Source organism: Neolamprologus brichardi, chromosome 8, assembly GCF_056152115.1.
Source record: "Neolamprologus brichardi isolate AB-2024 chromosome 8, ASM5615211v1, whole genome shotgun sequence".
Taxonomy (NCBI): Eukaryota; Metazoa; Chordata; class Actinopteri; order Cichliformes; family Cichlidae; genus Neolamprologus; species Neolamprologus brichardi.
Window position 1 is genome coordinate 6,506,049 of NC_142111.1, and position 21,771 is coordinate 6,527,819.

General features: G+C 40.9%; 1 protein-coding gene across 1 annotated transcript in view; it reads left to right on the forward strand.

The window, feature by feature from the left end:
• The first annotated feature begins 586 nt into the window (after window positions 1–586).
• shisa8b (shisa family member 8b) overlaps window positions 587–21,771 on the forward strand; it is a 39,863-nt gene continuing 18,678 nt past the window's right edge. Inside the window, exons 1-2 of the mRNA XM_035915103.2 lie at window positions 587–1,229; window positions 18,066–18,190. Coding sequence (XP_035770996.2) covers window positions 598–1,229; window positions 18,066–18,190 — 757 coding nt within the window. The 5' untranslated portion in view covers window positions 587–597. The remainder of the gene's footprint in view (window positions 1,230–18,065; window positions 18,191–21,771) is intronic.

Sequence of the window (21,771 nt, forward strand, 5' to 3'; positions counted from 1 at the left end):
CAGTGGCAATGGCCCAGGGAAAGATGCTGTTTGTGAGTCTGCAGGTGTGGAACCTGATTGACCTGAGGCAACATCCGGAGTGGCAGTGGGTCAAACAGGTGGTGAGCGGGGTGCAAGGGGTCACCTGTGATGGCCCTGGTTTTACTGAGACAGGAGGATCTGGTGATGGGCTCAAGTGATAGCAGAGGGCAGCCAATGGTTTTTTGGGGGGTAGTGTTAATTAGCCTTTGCGTAGCCTTCCTGTTGTTTCCCCTGCATACCAAACACCCAGGGAGTAGGAGAGAGCAGCGAGTGTGTATCACATCGCATTTTATGACAAAAGTCTCCGATAGTGACCTATTTAAAAATGTACTCTGCCCTCTTTTCATTATTGATTTCATAAATGTGTCAGATCAATAGATAAGTCATGTGTTTTAACAGGAACATGCTTTGAGATACTTCTGGGAATTTTTTTTAGACTGTGGGGATTTTTTGGTTTGCTTTTCTCAGTAAAACTACTTCTACCTTATTTGATGTCTGTGCTGTTTCTCTGTTGCTAACACTCTGCTTCCCTCCTGTTCAAAGCCTGTAGGTGGGACGTTGGGTTCTCCAGGAAACATGGCAGCGACCAACCCTTTCTCCTGCCCCTTTTTTCTCTCCTTCCTCTTTTTATTCTCTGTTATCCGGCCAGCCTTCACCCAGGGTCCATCAGTTACAGCTGAAGGAGTATATGAGGATTCACCTACCACACTGACTAACCAGACAACTACCAGCTATACAGAGACCACCCAAAACACTCCTCCAGAGACAGGACTTTCCACTCCCAACAGTGGTGGAGATACAGATGATGAGGATCTCCCTCCTGTTGGTGGGACACGTTGCCAGGGTTACTATGATGTCATGGGTCAGTGGGACCCACCTTTCAACTGTAACGCCGGTGTCTTCCTGTACTGCTGCGGTACCTGCTTCTACCGTTTCTGCTGCCAGTTCCGTCAGCAGAGCTTGGACCAGAGCATCTGCTCCAACTATGACACTCCCATCTGGGCAAACACTGGCAAACCAGTCGCCACCATTACTGAGGGACAGGGAGACCTGGACCGGGACCGCACGCAACTTATCGTGTACATCATCTGTGGGGTGGTGGCCATCATGGTACTGGTGGGCATCTTTACTAAACTGGGCCTGGAGAAGAGCCGTGGGGGAAGCGGAGGAGGAGTAGGAGGGGCAGCACAGGCCGACCTCAACTCCAGGTGAAGAAGCGTGTGTGTGTGTGTGTGTGTGAGAGAGAGAGAGAGATCCACGGGTTTCCAAATTTCTAGAAAACGCAAATTTATCCCCTAATTAAAACATATGACAAAAGACATGTTTATTCTTTATCGATGGGTCTTTTTTTCTTGTTGTATATGAATACAGATCGTTTGTTGTATTGGAGTAAGCCCAAACACAGACACAGGAGAGGTACTCCTCTCCTTTGGCACTCTGTGCACACCAGCAGGTTAATAACCAAGCAGTAGTCATGAGGGAAAAGGAGGAGGAAGGTTATTCGTGAGGATTCATTTTTCCAGCTTACAGAGGTTATTGTTAGATTGCTAATAAATGAAGACAATGTTCCCAGCCCTTATACTTTATACCTAAAAATCCTCTCAAAACACAGACGCGTGCAAAAACCATTCAGTTACAGTCAAGGGTTAACAAATGCACATTTTGAATATAAGCATTTTTGAATTTAAATGTACATTTGAGCAGGTCACTTCCTCAGACAAATGACACAAACATCCTGAAATTAATAAATGCTGCTTATGTGTGAGTTTGCTCTGGCTTACCTTAGCATATTGAGCAGAAAACTCAAAATAGACAAAATGCAGATTTGCATTTATTTATTTAGCAGATTGTTAATTCCAAGATAGCATTTTGTGTCTCAGTGTCAGACTTTGATTTTTTTACTGGAGGCCTTATAATATGTGAATGTGCTCAAATTAAATTTCAAACCCCGGCAGACATGAATGTTAAATACATAATATTAAGTTGTCCAAAATTTTCCACTTGTGGCAATGATGGCAATAATGTAGGGTCAAATGAATAAGGCCCCCATCACACAGACCTTTGAGACTGGTCTGTGACCCCCTGGTAATTACTGGTCTCCAGGCAAAAATATGGGACTCCCCATTTGCTTTGGTTGCTATCAAATTGTTATGGTCACCCATACTTTGCATGGAGCATGTCTGTCTGCAAACACTAGTATTCTTCAAGCAGCATAAAACTGAAAAGTGCAACTAAAACCTGCCTTTAAAGGAAACATTAGGATATCTATTAGTATAATACCCCTTTGCCACTGATTTCATCAACAGACAGCCAGAAACTTCTATGAACCCAACCATTGGTTGCATAATGTCCAATATGGTGGACGTGAGTCAAGCAATGTGTGTATCACATGATGTGCAAAATCGCTATACTAGGCTAGGCGCTGCTGAAGAAAGTCCATCTGACCATTTGAAACTGAGTCTGACTTATTAATTAGGAGAGTAATATTAGCTATTTGGCAATTTACTGGTATCAACATATATAATGTTATGATGAAAAATTAAAATTTAAAAGTAAAGAAATGGAGAAATGCCCTCCAACTACAAACTTGGGTCATCTGTCCACCAGAGGGCAACTTCCCCACAAGCATCACAACCAGCTGATCTGAGCAGAGTCAGGCAGAGGGTAAGAGAGTAGATAAACAGAACAAATGCACTTGATACGTTTTAAGAAAATGTGTTTATCCTTTTTTTTTTTAAAGTAACTAAATACTGTATTTTTAAATCACCAAATATTTTTCCTCAAACATCCAATAGACGATGTAGCTTTAACCTGAAGTTGAGTTTTATGAGTGCAAATTTGAACAAATTCAGTAAAAACTTGATCTTCTCAGTCCAAACATCAGGCACATTATTGACATGTCTGAAAAGCTATAATGAGTATGGCATGTCCTGGGAAATATCTGCACATGAATGAAGTTCACTTGCAAATATTACCAAAGCTTAATGACATAAGCGAACATCAACAAAAGTTCCCAAAGAACATTTTAACATTCGTTAACTCATCAGTTTTGAATCTGAATCTACTTAATGACGCATCTCATTATTTAAGTGATTACATTTTGTGCAGTAAAAGCACTTTTTATTTCTTGGTTTTTAGAGATGCTGATGTAGGATCCTACAGAGGTTTACAGGGATGTGTTTAGATTAGAATTGGCACTGAACTGGGCCTCCATGGATGGCACTACTGAAAATGACAGTTCTGCTGAAAGAGAATAGCACAGAAAGACGCTTGCAATTGCAGAAATACAATGTCAGTATTATTTGAGAGGTGAAATAGCGTAAACAACATCGCAACAACACAAAATGGGCACACACAGTGTTAAACTTATCTCGGCTTTGAGGCAACCACCAATGGGAGTGAAGCGAATTGTTGATTGACATAACTGGGGGTTGGTAAACAAACATGAGGGTGGAATGTCAAAAATAGTGACCAGCTGTCAGCTACAAAGTAATGTGCTGTGAGCAAATTGCTTTATATGTGGGTGAGGCTTAATTTTCAGTTTAAAGTCTAAAGTGTCAGCTATGGATGTGAACTAGTTTATTTTCACCTGTGTTAACTAAGCTTTGAGCTAGTGCTTCATCAGTGTACACACCTAAAACTTTACATATTTATTCTTGTTTATTCTCTTGTCTATTCTCAGGGTTCATTTATTTGTTTCTTTTTCAGTTTTTCTTTTATATTTCAGCTCTTTGCGTACTGTTTGCTTTTCTTGTAAGCATGAAACAGAGAAATCAACTTTCTAGTTTTTGAGGGGTTTCTTTTTTGCAGCTAAGCACTTTTAACTTTGTGCGTCTGTGTTAGAATGTCTCATGTGTACAAATGTGTCAGGGTTTCAGAAAGAGCACATGAAGTCACATTTTACACTGTGAATGTGATGCTTTTAAACTGAGTTACTGAAACACAACCTAGAGTTTTAGCTTTTCTCCTGATACAAATGCATTCGTGCATACACTCCAGCTGGAGTATAGAGTTAAATACATGGTTCAAAGTTCAGTCTATTCGCCTCAGGAAATCATTACAGCGCAGCATGGGCTCACATCTCTCTGCTTTCATCCTGAACCAACTCTCTAGCTGCCTCTTCTCATTCTTTTCTCCATAGAGTTTGTTCTTCTTATCTCTCCAGGCTTATTGTTTTTGATCTCATTTTCTTGCTTGAAAATCTGTTTCATCACACGCTATTTGTCCCTCTCATCCTGAATTTCTTCACCACAAATCACTTTGTTTTGGTTCGTAAGAGTCCTCTCCTTCAGCCTTCTTCCACATCTCCTCTGTTCCTTCTTTACCAGGTCAAATGTCCTTCTATCAACCTCTCTTGCTTTTTATCCCCCCTTTCACTCGAAAGGATAAGAAGTGAAACCAGCAGCTACTTTCAGTCACTCTGATCTTCATGCATTCCTCCCCCCTTTTCCATTTTCACTTTGCAAACATCCCATCTCTCCCACATCATTTTTCTCACTTGAATTTTTATTGAGAAGCTAAACATGAGGACAGCTGCACTGGTGCCACCAAAACCTCCATTGACCATCAGTCGTCTTTGTGTGTCTCCAATTAACTCAAACTGCAAAACTCATTCTGCAGATTCCGAACCACTAGGATTAACGTTTTCTGCAGGGTAGCACCTAAACTGAAATAGAAACACTGTGGCTGCATAAACATCCTCCCTCCGTGAGCCCATCTTGACAGATTACTGCTCCCCTTTGAGATTAAACAAATTTCACTGAGATTACAGCTTTACCGTTTTTGGGTTGCTCTGCCTGCTTGCTTGTTTAGTTATTAGCCTGCTGACATAAATCCCTGCTATAAAAGTGTACGTGCAATCCAGGACTTCATATACAGCGCACACACTTCATGAGGTGAGATGCACAAATTCTGCATGCGCTTTAGAGACGGATGTTAGAGCAGCCAAGCACGAAGCAGGACTTTTGCAATCTGCACGTGTGCTGTTGCAGCTCTCAAACTCGTGCTGTGCACCTGCTTCCCACCACAGGTTTCTCTTTCTCTTAACATCCTGCAAGCAGAGGGTGATTAGCGGGCTAAAATCCTAACAGTTTTCCCAAATCACCTTTGAAAGTTAAAATCCAGAGTGATCCTCCTCGCAGACTTCCTTCCCCTCTCCTTACATGCACACACACACACTAAAACCACATTTCGAGTTTGAAAAATGCCTTCAAACTTGTGGGGACCGGGATTTTGTCCCCGTAGCATCGTAAACTTCCAATTTCTGGTCACCACAAAGATATATAAACAAGGACATAGACACACACCTTCTAATACCCCTCGACTCGTTCCAGCCGCACAAGGTTCGGGGTATTTGCAAGCCGCACTAATCCCCAGCCAACAATGGAGAGCGCCTTAGGTCACGCGTGTCGTGTTTAATGAAAGGCTTCAACTGGAGCGGGGCCGGTTGTACACCGTAAACAAACACAAATGACCTTCATGATTTTACGTGTACACGCACACATACACTCACACTCGTCTGGATTTATAGTTCAATTAACAACAAGAATAATAGCGGTGGCATTTGGGTTACATGTGCATGGGTCAGATCACCACAGTGAGAGGTCAGAACAGCCATGAGGCGAGATGCGTTGCAACATAGCGTCCAGCTAGCAAAGTGGGAGAAACCTGGAAACAACATGGTGGAGGTCACATGGTTGGGATGGAGGGCTGTGTTTTTGCACAAGTAAGTACATTAATGAGTGTGTGTGACACAGCGCTCCGGGTGCTCTCAGAAAAGAAAGGAAAAGATTGGGTGGATAGAAAAAGCCTCGCTTCCGAAATCTATTTATATTCTACTAATTTCTAGCAGCTAGCATGTTTCGAAGACAAGACAGCTGTGACCACTGTTAATTAATCTATGTGTCAAGGCACAACAATAATGACAGGAATTTTTAATTTAACGTATGAGTGACTTTTTGTTGCCAAAGTGATTATAAAATATTCATTTAGTCTTAAATAATAGCAGTGGCCAAAAATGCTAGTTTCGTGATGTCTCTCTGGCGTCATTGATCAGAGATAATGTGTCAAATACAGCACTGCACCTACTCTTGTCCCAACACACTGCCAAGACTGAAACAATCAGGGGAACAGTCACAAGATACACACATACACAGAGTTGTTCATTTAAAGATCCATTCATCAGAGACCCATTTATTCATTCATGTATTTTTGAACTGCTTGTCCAGTTCAGGGTCACAGGGACTGGAACCTTGCCCATCTGACTTCAGGCAAGCGGCTGCGTACACCCTGGACAGACTGCCGCTGCAGGGCTAATACAGAGTGACTGACAGCCATTCATGCTCTCATTCACAATTGTGACCAGTTTATAATCGCTGATTAATGCTAACAAGTGTGCGTGAACAGAGGCAGTACTCAGAGTGAACCCATGTGGGGACAATTGTGCCCCTAAAAGATTGAAAACTTTTTCTGGTGGAGAAACCTCAAACAAAAACCCTTCCTACATCAAAGGACGCTTCTGTTGGAATTCTTTTTCCACAACATTATCCTTTCTGTTCTTGAGGTTTCCTTCCAGCATCAAAGCTACATCTTTGACTGCTCTGGCATGTCATCTTTATCCGGTGTGTTTTTAAGCCAGCTGCTTTTTTAGTCCTTGCATTACATAACGAAGGACGCCATTGCTTAAATGGTTTGACTGCTCTGCCCTGTATTAAGATCCACAAATAAGTGATACTCAATATAGCATGGGCATATATATGGGTCCATCACCACGCACACAAAGCACATAGAATCACTTTTCTATTAACCCTTTCTCTCGCTTCCAAATAGAAAATATTGAGTCACATTTTGTAGCTCAAGGGCACTACTGACACGTTGATGTAAACTTTTTAAAATAAAATGTACAGTGGCCCTGAGAGGTCAAAAACACGATCTGAGAAAACATAGGAAATGCAAAAAGCAGAGAGAAGAAAAACGGAATTTAAAAAAGAAGCAAACAAAAGAAAAAAACTACGCAACGGAAGTGATTTAGGGGACGACTCGCCTCCTATTACCAGTTTCAATTCCCTTTTCATATAAATTAATATATTTTTATTAATATCTAAGCATATATATTTGTTACTAATGTCAGACTGAGTTTCTGTTATTATTGTGACCAACCTGCAGTACTTCAACAGGGGGCTCCAGCTCCAGCTACATGTTCACTATTCAATACTTCTGTTAAATCATGTTATTGACTCACTAAATTACTTCTGCTGTGATTTGTGTGGTTTTGCAGCATTTTCTTTCTATTTGCTAGTGTTTTTTTTAAGTTACAGTGTGTTTGACCTCTTAGGTCAAGCAGAGGAGCGAGAGAAGAGCTGTACCTCAAGTTATTTTAAAGCCTTGAGATAAGCATTATGGACACTTCTTTGTTGTTGTTTTTTTTGGTTTTTAAGCCAGATGTCACAAGGGAGGTGAAGATGTTACTGATAAACTGCTAACAGGAGACTGTGATTGACAAGCTGGTACCTCAGGAACATGCAAAATACCCACACCTTAAAGCATGCCCTGCTTTATCATGGATTCAACTCTAAATGGGATAAAAGTGTACAAAATGAACATTAAGGCATATTAATGAGGACTTGAAATTAGCAACTGAGAACATCTGCTCATCACAAATGTTTTTAATGAGATCCTACAATGAGAGAGAACTCTCTCTGCTCTTTTTACAACCAGAGTTATTGCTCTCTGCTGGCCATTACAAAGAACGCAGGTACCTCATGATTTCACTTTTCAGACCCAGTTGCTCCTTATCTTTTATTTGAAATATTTTGGATTACCAGAAGAAAAAGGATGGATGGACAAAAGAGGGGGATGAGATGTGTCTCATACTTTTTAACTCAATCCAATCAATAGATATTGGCATTTGAAAGACGTCTGCATCCACAATGCTGTGCACACCTGAACCAGACCAAACTTGAGGAGATGCCCTTGATTATTAACAGCTCAGCATTAATCCCGGTGAACTGAGAGGTCTCACCAGTGAGAATTTCACATAACTGGACAGAGAAGGGCCAACGAAAAAGATCAAGGATGAACAGAGTCTTAAGGTCATCAGAGTACAACAACCACACCAAATGAAGTTAAATCCCCACTGTGTGCCGTTCTCTTTGCTCTGCGGCTCAGAGTAATGGGAGGTGACAGACAGCGACCTCAACAAACTTTCAACCTTTCACACCAAAAGCCTTTGGAGAATCCTGGCCATCGTTTGGCTGAAAGCGATCTCTAACAGAGCCCTGCTAACCCAGTGTTATAAATAACTCCATCACAAAGACGGCTCTACGCTCAATGGTCAAAAGACACAAGAGAGTGACCCAACAGTACTTTAGCTCACATTTTTGGGCTCCAAATCAAGAAACTAGTAATAACGTTACAGCTATCTGCAGTTTTATAATGTAAATAACAATTTAAACAAGCTTGTCCTCTGAGGGGCTCAACGATATAAGGGATCTCTCTCTTAATTAGCTTTTAATAAAAGGATCTTGATTGGATTCTCTGGAACTGATACTGGAGGTGCTTAATCTGTGAAGGAAAAGCACCCTGAAACCTGCATGAACAGCATCATGGTTCACAGCTTAACAGGTATACTAGAAAAGATAGATGTGAAGTTATCCCTGCAGCCTGCCCCGTACACGAACTGCAGACAGGAAGCAAGTGAAGCCACTACAAGCTGTAAATATCTACTACTACTAAGTTTCCTCCGCTCTCTCCTACACTTCCATAACCCCACCTTCCAAAATTTCTCCTACTTTTTCAGTACCTCCAGGGTTGAGCTGTCACTCTCTATCACCTGTCGCCACTGTTTGCGTGAGCATGTCTGCATGCATGCATGCTTGCAAACAAATGCGATAAAGTGTGCATATGCATGTGCCTGCGTCATCACTCGTCGTAGTTCCTCCCCAAGTGAAAGAACATATAAGCTGACAGATTCCTGGCTCCATCAAAAGTGACAATTTTCACCCTGCAGCTACTTTACCTTCCTCTCTCCTCCTCCTCCTCACCGCTGCCGGGTTTCACTGGGCCCACACGCACTTAAATGTGGGTCAACGCACACTGACTTAAGGGTTTGGCACTGTGTTCTTTCTGTGTTTGTGGTCGCCCCCCCTTTTTTTGAGTAAAGGTGCTGGGAATTGAAAATATCAAAGATAGCCATCCTTACATCTCTCATGTCTGGAACAAGGCATTTCAAAAAATATTGAGTCGTAACAATGAGAGTTTTGTCTGTTTGTCTGTTAAAGTTTTATTTTATTACATTTGGATCATTTTTTGAAAAATTTGAACTGAAAAGGGTTATGAAGCAGAAATGCTGTCTGTCCATTAGTAATACTTCCGCAGGTTTAATGTTGATAAAGGAACATGTTGAATTTCCTAAATTGAAAGGTGTTCTTGTCCTTATGCATAAGTTGACTGACAGGTAACAGGCCAAAAAGGAGAAGCAGTCAAAAACAATACTGCATGAAGTGTGCTTGTCTAGACACTGGCACAGCTTCTTGTAAGTTTTCCTTTGCTTGTTGTTGTTATACTTCAACTTCAATTTCAATAAAAGTTGTTACACCGTGTAAAATGCAACTAAAAATAGAAAGCAATGATATCCAAATCACATAATCTTGTATTTTATTCACAATAGATCATAGAAAAAGTATCAGTGTCATGAAAAATATTGCAACAGGTCAGTAACATGATTGGGTATAAAACGATATCTTAGACAGGCAGCGTGTCAAAGAAAAAAATTACAAACACTCCCACAGTTTGCAGTGCCATCCACTAATGCAGGTTAAAGCTCTATCATGCAGAAAGGAAGCAAAATGTCCAAATGGACTGAGGCAAAGTGGAAAACTGCTCTGTGGTCAGACAAATCGGAATTTGAAATTCTTTGCAGAAAACACAGACATTGCATTCTCCAGACTAAAGCGATGATGATGACACTCCAGCTTGTTATCAGTGCTCAGTGCAAAAGCACTGAGCACTAAGCAGGACTTACCCACAAGAGGTGGGTAAGTCCTGCGATTCTACAGTCCTGTAGAATCGCTCAGTGTATTGGTCATTACACACAAAAGCTTAAAGCGCTCTCGTGACTTCCTGATATTCACTTCTAAATGACTGATGTTGCTGTTGGAAAAATATGCTGCCGGAATGGCAACAGAAGGGAACATTCACTTGTAGGAAGCCTGAATGAAGAGTTTTTTTGCAGAAAGTCTTAACTATTCAAGCAGTTCTGTGCCTTCTGTGAAAATCTGTGCTCCTGCATTGAAATATTGTAGAGATGTCTGCAGATACTGACCTGCTTATTGTGCCCTCAGCTTCTCTGATTTGCATATGCACCAGCCTAAGTGGCAGGGGTGCGACCAGATACACTGACAAAAGGAAAACTGACACATCTCCACAGAGCCGTGCTTAATTGTTTTAAAAGTAGTAGGCGGAAAAAAGCAACCAAAAAAAGAAGGTCTTCTTGCCTGAAAGGGAAAAAAAATTATAGACAGTGTAAAGATGGATGTAGCTTTCAGCTTTGGATGTAGGTTTGAAAAGTGCAGAAAGCATGGTAGTGCTGTAAACATGCATTCTTTTTAATGGGAATGGAGGGGTGACAGCTAAGGTTGCGAGAAGAGCTCTGGTCCGATGTTATAGGTATTTTGTTGCACTGCATGCAGAATTCCAGACTTTAGAAAGTGGTTTTGAACAGAAGACAAGTGTTGAACATATGCAGGAGGAAGAAAGACTCAGACTGGAATGACATCTGTTACAATGTGGTTACCATGTGCATGAAGCTTAACCGCTGTCTTCAGGAAAAGGTCAGAGACAAACACTACTCATCAACGGCTAACCTGGTTGGAAGGAATTTTTATCTGTCATTATGTTTATCACTCAGACTCCACAGCTTTTTAGGGAAAGCCGTAAAACCAAAATCACCAAGAGCTTATAAAAATGTTTACATAGTAGATATTTACTGCTTGTAGGTGCAGTGTACAGAAATGGTGTAATGTACTCACTGAGAACATCTTACATTCAATCAGTGCAGTCATACAGCAGAGAGGATTTCACATTTCGAGAGTTACTGTTAATATTTGTTGGAACGACTCACTGTGCAAGCTCTAATCTGGGTGACCTGAGAGGACTAATTGATTGTTACAGGACATTAGTGAAGTCTCATTTCACTGTGGCTTTAATGTGATGAGATAGGATGGAAGAACTGATGAGCTCTCCGATCTCAGGCACAATACTTTTATATAATATGTTAAAGGATAATAAGCGCAGTGAGGGCAGAAGCTTACAGAATATATAAGTATAATACACATATAGGTTCCATAAGGTTTCTCCAAGAGTAGATATCAGAAACAATCATTTTCACAGGGAACACTGTTGAGGGAACTTTAATCCAGTGAAAGTAAAAGCTACTCTTCTGAGCTTTGGCCCGCCCTTTCATATCATAGAGACATTGGGAGTCTGGATACTTTTGCATGTTTTTTTTATTAGCTTTCTAGATGTGAGTTTGTTGGGTAAATACAAAAAGTAGTGTAACAAAGGTGGTTGCCAATCTTCCCAGGAGGGAACAGATCAGAAAGTTCAACCTAAGGTCAGATCCTGCAAACTACAAACTACAAACTACAAAACCTCTGGAACAATGGCTAAAGTGGGGCGATCGTGGCTCAATCGGAAGGTTGCTGGTTCGAGCCCCGGCTCCGACAGTCTCGGTCGTTGTGTCCATGGGCAAGACACTTCACCCGTTGCCTGGTGGTGGTCAGAGGGCCAGATTCTATGAAAAGATGTAAACTCAAAACACTGTTCACCCGACAGCGCGTGCATGGACATGCAAGTGCTGAAAGTAGACATCTCATAGATTCCAAAACTGCAGGTTTCAATTCAATTCAATTTAATTAAATTTTCTTTTTATAGCGCCAAATCACAACAAAAGTCACCTCAAGGCGCTTCATAGATACAGAGAAAAACCCAACAATCATATGACCCCCTATGAGCAAGCACTTTGGCGACAGTGGGAAGGAAAAACTCCCTTTTAACAGGAAGAAACCTCCGGCAGAACCAGGCTCAGGGAGGGGCGGCCATCTGCTGCGACCGGTTGGGGTGAGAGAAGGAAGACAGGATAAAGACATGCTGTGGAAGAGAGACAGAGGTTAATAACAGATATGATTCAATACAGAGAGGTCTATTAACACATAGTGAGTGAGAAAGGTGACTGGAAAGGAAAAACTCAATGCATCATGGGAATCCCCCGGCAGCCTACATCTATTGCAGCATAACTAAGGGAGGATTCAGGGTCACCTGGTCCAGCCCTAACTATATGCTTTAGCAAAAAGGAAAGTTTTAAGCCTAATCTTAAAAGTAGAGATAGTGTCTGTCTCCCGAATCCAAACTGGAAGCTGGTTCCACAGAAGAGGGGCCTGAAAACTGAAGGCTCTCCCTCCCATTCTACTTTTAAATACTCTAGGAACAACAAGTAGGCCTGCAGAGCGGGAGCGAAGTGCTCCAATAGGGTAATATGGTACTACAAGGTCATTAAGATAAGATGGGGCCTGATTATTTAAGACCTTGTATGTGAGGAGCAGGATTTTGAATTCAATTCTGGATTTAACAGGAAGCCAATGAAGGGAAGCCAAAACAGGAGAAATATGCTCTCTCTTTCTAGTCCCTGTCAGTACTCTTGCTGCAGTATTTTGGATTAACTGAAGGCTTTTCAGTGAGTTTTTTGGACATCCTGATAATAATGAATTGCAGTAGTCCAGCCTGGAAGTAATAAATGCATGAACTAGTTTTTCAGCGTCACTGAGACAGGATATTTCTAATTTTAGAGATGTTGCGCAAATGGAAGAACGCAGTCTTACATATTTGTTTAATATGTGCGTTGAAGGACATATCCTGGTCAAAAATGACTCCAAGGTTCCTCACAGTGTTACTGGAGGCCAAGGTAATGCCATCCAGAGTAAGAATCTGGTTAGATACCATATTTCTAAGCTTTTCAGCGCCGAGTACAATAACCTCAGTTTTATCTGAGTTAAGAAGCAGAAAGTTAGTGGCCATCCAAGTCTTTATGTCTTTAAGACATTCCTGCAGTTTAACTAATTGGCGTGTGTTATCTGGCTTCATGGACAGATAGAGCTGGGTGTCATCTGCATAGCAGTGAAAATGTATGCTATGTCTTCTAATGATGCTGCCTAGGGGAAGCATGTATAATGTAAACAGAATTGGTCCTAGCACTGAACCCTGTGGAACTCCATAATTAACCTCAGTGTGTGAAGAGGACTCTCCATTTACATGCACAAATTGGAGTCTATTAGATAGATATGATACAAACCACTGCAGTGCAATACCTGTAATACCTACAGCATGTTCTAATCGCTCTAATAGGATATTATGGTCAACAGTATCGAATGCTGCACTAAGGTCAAGAAGGACAAGCACAGAGATGAGTCCACTGTTTCGTCACTCTCCGACCAAAATTCACTGAACCAAAACCAAAAGAAGACAAAACTACGCGTCATGTTTGAATAACATTGTAATGAATTCCATTCAAATCCCACTTCCTGCACAGTTCTCTCATCAGTGAGCTTTGAGACCAGTTTTCCATCAAAAATCTTTATTTTCTGGGTTATTCGCTTGCTTATTACGCAACAATCTACCGTTTTGTACAGTGTTGTCAGCCGCTGGTTCTCCGCTCCCAAAAAATTACCTCTGACAAGAAAGCGTAGTTTCTGCTATTCAATACCGAAGAAATTTCAACTTTCACAAATTATGCCAAATTCCAAAATGCTTAGCTATGTCCCTAATAAAACCTCTGTAACTGTTTTTGTAATTATAATTTTACATATTTATTTCTTAAGATTTAAGTCGAAAGAGTCGTGCTGACAGATTTATGTCTTTGTCACAGCAGCTTTTTCTTTATCATGTAGAAAAACAGCTAAATATGTAACTTCTTTACACTGGTAGAAAGGGGAGTTTCACTGGTCTGGCCTGGTTTCAGTGGGCTGTATGTGGCCCGGGATGTAAAATGAATTTGACACTCCCGTTGTAAACCAATAAACAAACATGAAGTCCAAGAGTAGTCACTAGCTGGACTTCAACTGATTCTGGTTCATTAATGAATGTGTTCCTCTTAATGTTCACATCTGGGTTGTTTTTGCAGATACTACAGACTTTTCTTGTCAATCTAGCCCACACTCCAGTATTAACCTCTTAACCAGCGACAAAGACGTCTTCATTATTTAAAGGCACCCACAGAAACTCTCATGAAGCTCAGCCAACGCTCCATAAACACCACATAGCCTGAAGACAGGTGCAGTTTTTGTTGCAGATTAAAAGTCCAAATCAGCAAGTTGTTTGAGCAGCGAGCCAAGAGAAGCGTGCGCAGAGGCCCGAGGCACTGTGTGGTAGTGAGTCACAGAAGGGATGAGGAGCAGAGAGAGGGTGAGGGAGGAAGACAAACAGTATGGTTTGAAGTGGAGGGAAAAGACAAAGAGTCAGATTTAGGACTGAGTTTAGGAAAGGAGGGGGATGAGAGAGAAAGAACGAGACTCAAAGAAAACTGAATAAAGAAATGAAAGAAGATGAGAGAAAAGGATTCAAGACGTTTGGGTTTTTTCCTCGTGTGTCAAATGTTGAGAAATGTTGAGTTCAGAGTGAGAAACCAAGAATGGAAGACTCATTAATGAGTCTTTTAAGGGTCTTATTAATGTTGGAACTAGTGTGTTTAGTCTTAACCTTAACATTTTAGCTTTCAACATGAAAAACTGAAGATGAGTCGTGTCTGGACTCCGGTGCAAACATTTACAGTACTGTGCAAAAGCCATGGATCACCCCTCATATCTTTATATTTCACTATGAAGAACTGAAGGAAATAGGTCGAGCGTTTTACAGCGTGGTATGATCACCTTTATTCTTCAACACAGCCAAAATATAATCTAAAATTGGTTCTTTGCTAAGTAGACACAACACTGGTATGTTCCATTTACTGTCTGGAATCATTATCATGCTAAAATGAAACCAATCATATGCTTTTGGGTAGTTGTGGAAGGTGGATCAACATCTGACTGTGCTTTTCTGTGTGCTTTGACAGGATCCTCAACACCACTGGCTGAAATTCAGCCCCAAACGGTGACAGAGCCTCCACCATGTTTTACAGATGGCTGTAGATGCTCATTGTTGTAGCTCTCTCCTGACCCCCTTTTATATATTGATGATGATTTGAACTCAAAATGTAAAATTTACATTCATCACTCCATAAGACCTGATTTTCAGTCCAGTTCTTGTGAACTTTCCCCATTTTTTAAGAACAGCTTATTGTCAGCTTCTCTTCCACAGAGACCATTTCTAGTGAAGCTTCAGCAAATATTAGATGAATTAACTGAAGGATCGTATATATTCCAGGTGCTGTGTCAGATCTTTGCTGGGGTTTTTTTCTTTCAGAGGCAGGAGACAGTTTTTTAAGGTGTGCCATTAGTTTTGTCCTCCTTGTCCAATGTTCTCAAACTATTTAAGACACACTGCACATCCCAAGTTTTCAGCTCTGAGAATCCACTTGCTGGTACAAAATTCTTTTAAAAAAGGGATGAAAAATGCAAACAAACAGAAAAAAGTCCATCTGAAAATGGTCATGTACAGGTCTGGACTGACAATGAAATTGGAAAAGCAATTCAGGAAGCCTGGAGAACTATTGCTTAAGACCTCTTTGAAAACGACAGGAAGGTCTGGCTTCTTGGAAGCCAATTATAAAGAAATAAGGGGTGACTCAAGACTTTTGCACAGTACTGTAGTTCCAGTCATTCAGTGAAATTATTGTTAAATCATTGTCCACGTGTTTCATCCATATATATTTTGTAGTGGCTTCATCATTCAGCACCATTTCGAGTGCTGGGAGTCAAATGTGGGTCACAAAGACAAGCAAACATGCACTATTTGGGTGATCGTGGCTCAAGAGTTGGGGGTTCGCCTTGTAATCGGAAGGTTGCCGGTTCGAGCCCCGGCTTGGACAGTCTCGGTCGTTGTGTCCTTGGGCAAGACACTTCACCCGTTGCCTGGTGGTGGTCAGAGGGCCCGGTGGCGCCAGTGTCCGGCAGCCTCGCAACACTGTGTCTTGTATACCTGTGTATGAGTGGTCAGTGCGCCCCAGGGCGGCTGTGACTACAATGTAGCTGCCATCACCAGTGTGTGAATGTGTAGATGACTGGTTGTGTAAAGTGCTTTGGGGTCCTTAGGGACTAGTGTCTGTTATCTATAACAGACACTTGTGGGTGATGACAGATGGGATTATATGTACATCAAAAGAGTTTCATTGCAACAACATAGTCCCTGCAGAAGCCACTTTTTGACATCTGTGTCACGGTTACTCACACACCATCATCACACCTACAGATTATCAGAGAAGTGGCCAAAGGGACATGCTTTTCTAGTCGGTATCTGGGTGTGAACGAGAGGCCCCTGGCAACACTGTGTCTTGTATACCTGTGCATTTATGTGTATGTGTGTGTATGAGTGGTGCTGTGGACTTCCTTTTGTAAAGCTTAACTACAAGTGTTTTGAGTCAATAGTGGTTGTATTTGGGAAATACACAGGCAGCAGATATGTGTTGGATGAAGGGAAAGTCCCCCAAACTGTGCATAAACATACATCTGTGTGTAAAGTGTGTGTGTATGTGTAAAGTGTACGTGTTTAGACATCTTTCTGAGGACAAAAAATTGGCACGACACTTTACTTTTGGAGACAAACAGTCACTCATAGGGACAAAATGCCTGTCCCTTTATGTCAATTAGATGTCCTCACTAAGATATGAAAACGTGTGTGTGTGTGTGTGTCTGTGTGTGTGTGTGTGTGTGTGTGTGTGTGTGTGTGTGTGTGTGTGTGTGTGTGTGTGTCCATGAACATTTGCACTCACACTTGTTTGGAAGCATTTCTTGCACTCAAACTCAAGCCAAGTCTCAATGTGAACATATTGCAAAAACGACAAGCAGCAAAAAGGCCGCCAGTCAATACAGCTGGCTGAGATTTAGCCTGAAAATAAAAATATGTTGCTCAGGCTCAATTACATAAGCATATTTCCTACAGTAAATGTAACAAGATGCAAACAGTTAACTTTGTCAGAATACAGGCAGCAGCATCAAATGTCTCCCAATCTGACACAAATCTTTAGCTATATAATGTACATGCAGAGAGACCTGACACAAAGTGGGAAAAATGTTTTTTCCATGGTCATTTGTGCACACATGTACTTAACACTATGTTTGTGGCTTGGTTCAAATTGTTTGTTGGTCACACTTCATAATACAGCCCACAACCAAGTGTGTAATTCCTCTGTAATTAAATGGAATTTCAGTGTATTTTCAATGAAATTACCATGAAATTATATTTACCTAGAAATACTGCATATGTAATTTTAGGTGGTGTACAATTTCATGGTCATTTTGCAGAAAAACATTATTATATTATATTTCAAAATATTTTTCCACTTACATCGCACATTAAATATTACCATGAAATTACACAATGCTTACAATTACTCATAGTATAATTTGTGTCTCCTTTGCTGTATAATTTCCATAATTTAGGCACCACTTACAATATCATTATTTCTTCTTTTCTGTAAAATACATGAAGTTGTGAAATACACACATTTATTTACGTAAACTTTCCTTTAAATTACTTACGCAGTACTTAAATTTTCTTACAGTATTGCTTGTCTTTGTTTCCTGTAAAAAAAAAAAACCCATCGTAATGAAACACAAGCCCCCAGTTTTTATAATCAATATATTTTATTGAGAATTCTGTTATGATTTCATCAGGGTAATTGACTGGATGAGTAGTCAAATTTAAAAGAAAAATAAGCATTTCATTAATAAAATATCACAAAAAAGTCACATACATTTAATATCTATTGTACTCTAACTTGGTTTATCAAATAAAATAAGTTGAGCACCGTTTTTAACCTGTGTGTGTGTGTGTGTGTGTGTGTGTGTGTGTGTGTGTGTGTGTGTGTGTGTGTGTGTGTGTGTGTTGGTCTCCAGGACGCTGACAGACCTGCTGAAACAGCAGGGGAATGAGGTGAGCTCGGTGGAAAATGCCATGGCCAGTCCGCCCAGTGCAGGGAGAGTCAACGGCGTCTCAGCCAGGATGCTGCGCAGCAGGAGTGGTAAGTGCAAAGAAAGATTGTGCACATACAAAAACACATGTAAACACACCTGCACATGTAAAAGGTAATGCAGTAAAAGATTTGTTTACTGCTGTCAAAGACTGCAAGACTATAGGCTCACCAACTAACAGTACTGTCCCTGTACTATGAAGCAAGATTTCATCTTACCCTGATAATTTCAGGGTTAAGCCTGAGTTTCCTGTACTATGAAGATAGTTCACTTGTTATGGAGCATATCGCCATGGTAACTTATGAGAGGGTATTTTAATGCTAGACTCCTGTACAATGTTTTTCCTCTCACACGCACTCATGCCACTGATTTGCTTGCAGCAGCTGTGTTGTTTTTCATCTCTATTTTGTGTTTAATCGCTTCAGATTTTTCTAATAGTAAAGTCTCACGTGTCATGTGAACGTACAGGAAATATCCTGCATTAACTTATTGAATTGATAACTAGTTTCGGTCTCTAGTGTCATAGGGTGAGAGGCAGGGTACACTCTGGACCGCTTGTCCATCTATTGCAGGCCTATCACAGAGAGACAGACAACAATTCACACTAAATCCTATGAATAATTTAGAATCACCAGTTAACCTAAAAAGCACGTTTGGACTGTGTGAGGAGATATCACATGCATGTTCAAGGAAAACATGGAGACTACACACAGAAAAGCCCCAACCAGCCAGCTGGTTCAAACCAATGACTGCAGAAAAGTAGTATTTTTCTACAGTCATTGGTTTGAACCAGGAAGCCTCTTGCTCAACAACACCCAGTTGCTTTGAACTTCCTGTTATATTCATTATCCTTCTTTGAGAGATATTTCAATGACATGAAATTGAAACCATTTTTCATACAATCTTATTAAAACTTTCAATTTTTTAAAATGTCTTATTGACCTCAGAAACATCAAGACTGACCATATTAGATATGAAAGACTTACTGAAAGTGTAGGTACTGGCCAAAACATACAGGGTTGGAGTGGAATTACAAAATTCATCCACCAGCAAAAATGAATGCACTGAATGGAGACTAACAGGGAGACAGGTAGGAGAACAAAAAGAGTCACAGAACTAAGAACAATCTGCAGCAGCGGGAGCACATTGGATGCTTTTTGCTTGTTTGTGTCTACAAAACACTTGAAACTGGACTAAAGAAAGTTTATTAGGTTAAGAACCTTTTCAATAAGCAGGGAACTGCCAGTCATCTGTCTTGCAGCTTGAAGCTGATCAAAGCAAATTAGCTACATGCACCACTGTACGCCAACCCCATTGTCAACCTCAAGTTTGGTGAAGTAATGTGTTCCCATCTACTCAGACACTATCGTGACATTTGGTAGGTGATAGGTTTGTAGCATAAACCTATTCGCTGGAACGTTAAGGACAATTTAATTACACAGCAAAGCAAGACACGAGTAGGCAAAGTTCTTCATGTTTCTCATGCACGGGAGAGAACTGGACAAACGCCGTTCCTTCGCTTGACCCCAGTTGCTCTCGTCTGCTCCTCCGTAACACTGCTCTTTTATTGAGGTTACATGAATATGCATAGGTGCATCAACATACGACGTATACATACACACAAAGAGTACCTTGCCTGTGCGTTGTGTGTGTGTGTGGTGGTGGTGGTGGGGGGCGTCAGAGTGTGACCCCATAAACACCTTCCCTAACCCTGCTGGTTTGGAAGTCCAACAGTTCATCTAAACAAAACACTTAGCCTAAAACAGATATAGACACGTTTATCCTACCATAAAACAATAAGAGAAGCTATGCCCTCTCCCATGCTCCCAGAGTGTGGGTGTGAATGCCAGAACACTCTGGAATGCGCACAAATCCTTTGCAGACTATTAAGGATCACACATCCTATCACTACACAATCGATTATTCACCTCTAAGCATATATGGTTAAATATTTCTAAGCATAAATGACAATAAACAATATAAATCTAACAGTAGGTTAGCCTGTTTACCGGTAAAACTGAATGTCCTAAACCGCCACGTATTACTGGCACTGGTTGATGAGATGTATTTACAGGATAGGACAAAGTGAAAACAATAAAAGGCAGAACACATGCTTGTTATACGTGTGACTCGTGCTCAATATGCACACACATGCACTGTTTAATTAATATGTTAATGTAAGCAGGCCTGAACCCTGAAGGCAGCATGTGCCTTTTTCCTACATTTCCATCCGCAGATACAGCAACGTGGAATTTAAACACCTATTTTAACCATGTTTTACTCAGAGCAAACCACCTCTTGTGTGCCTGGATTGTTTCGGTTTGTGCATACCAGTAACTGATGGTGCATGTACATTGATTAGCGATGTGATGGTGTGTACTCTGCATCTGATGGTGTGGAAGGGTGGGAGAGGGCAGGCGTCTCGTATGAGAGACCCTGCAGCTTCTATCTCGCATCTCTCACTGCGTGGAATTTCACACCCCGCTAATGACATGATGCCACATGCAGTATGTGGCAGACACTTTAATCCAGTCATTGATCATATGGACTTGAAAAGGGCAACAAATATGCTGGCTGGAACGAAATCTAAGAGGACGATTGTTGCAGTGTGACTTTTGTCTCTCTCTTTCTGAACGTCTGCTATGAAGCCTTGAGTTCAGCATTTTCACCGTTGCCATTTAGTATTTTGACAGTGAAAGTAACCAGGGAGGTTTTTATACACTTTCAAAGGTCAAAAGTTGCTGGATTAGGGCATAAATGCAAAATGCAGGATTCTGAGAGAGGTAGATGAACTAGAAGCATTTTATTACAGCTGGTAAAAAATCCACAGAGTGCAAAGGTCCACAAGCAAAGAAAATAAAAGAATCCAAAATAGGAAAACACCAAGAGGGAAATAGATGCTCTGACAAAGGACAAGGGAATTAGACACAGCTGAGGAGTGAAGCACAGGTGAAGCCAGTTAGGATAACGACACAGCCAAGTAAAACACAGGAGACGATGAAGATAAACTGACAGGAAAACAAGGAAACTAAGACAGCAGTAAGAAAACTATTAGTTTTATACAAACAGTAACTGCAAGTGAGATCACTAAAGAAAAGCCCAGATGATAATATAATCATGTGAAGAGTCAAAGTCAAGCAGAGAACATTCATCATAAACAGAATTAACAGGTTAACCCCCCTATTGTTTGAGAATATACTTAAGAACAAAATATATTTGTCATTGAATGCTGTTACATTCTATATCTTTATTGTCATTATAAATACATGAAATATAGGGAGATTAGGTGCCTTCCTTACGGTGGCGGTAACACAATTGCATGGGAACACCATCACATGTGTGGCAATATTGCACGTCTTTTACACATGGTGCTAGGTGGTGTATAATGCCCTGATGGCTACTTGCTTTAATGCTCCTGTTATGACTCCTGTTCAGCCAAGAACATTTTTTTTTAATGTTCTTGGCTTTCCTACGGCAGTGGGACCTGTACAGTTCTTCAAGCGAGGGTAGAGGACAGTCGATGGTTTCCTGGGCAGTCTTAATGATTCACTGGAGTGTTTTTCTCTGTGCTGCTGTGGAGCTGAAAACCACACACAGAGGCAGTAGTAAAGGATGCTCTCAATAGAGTATT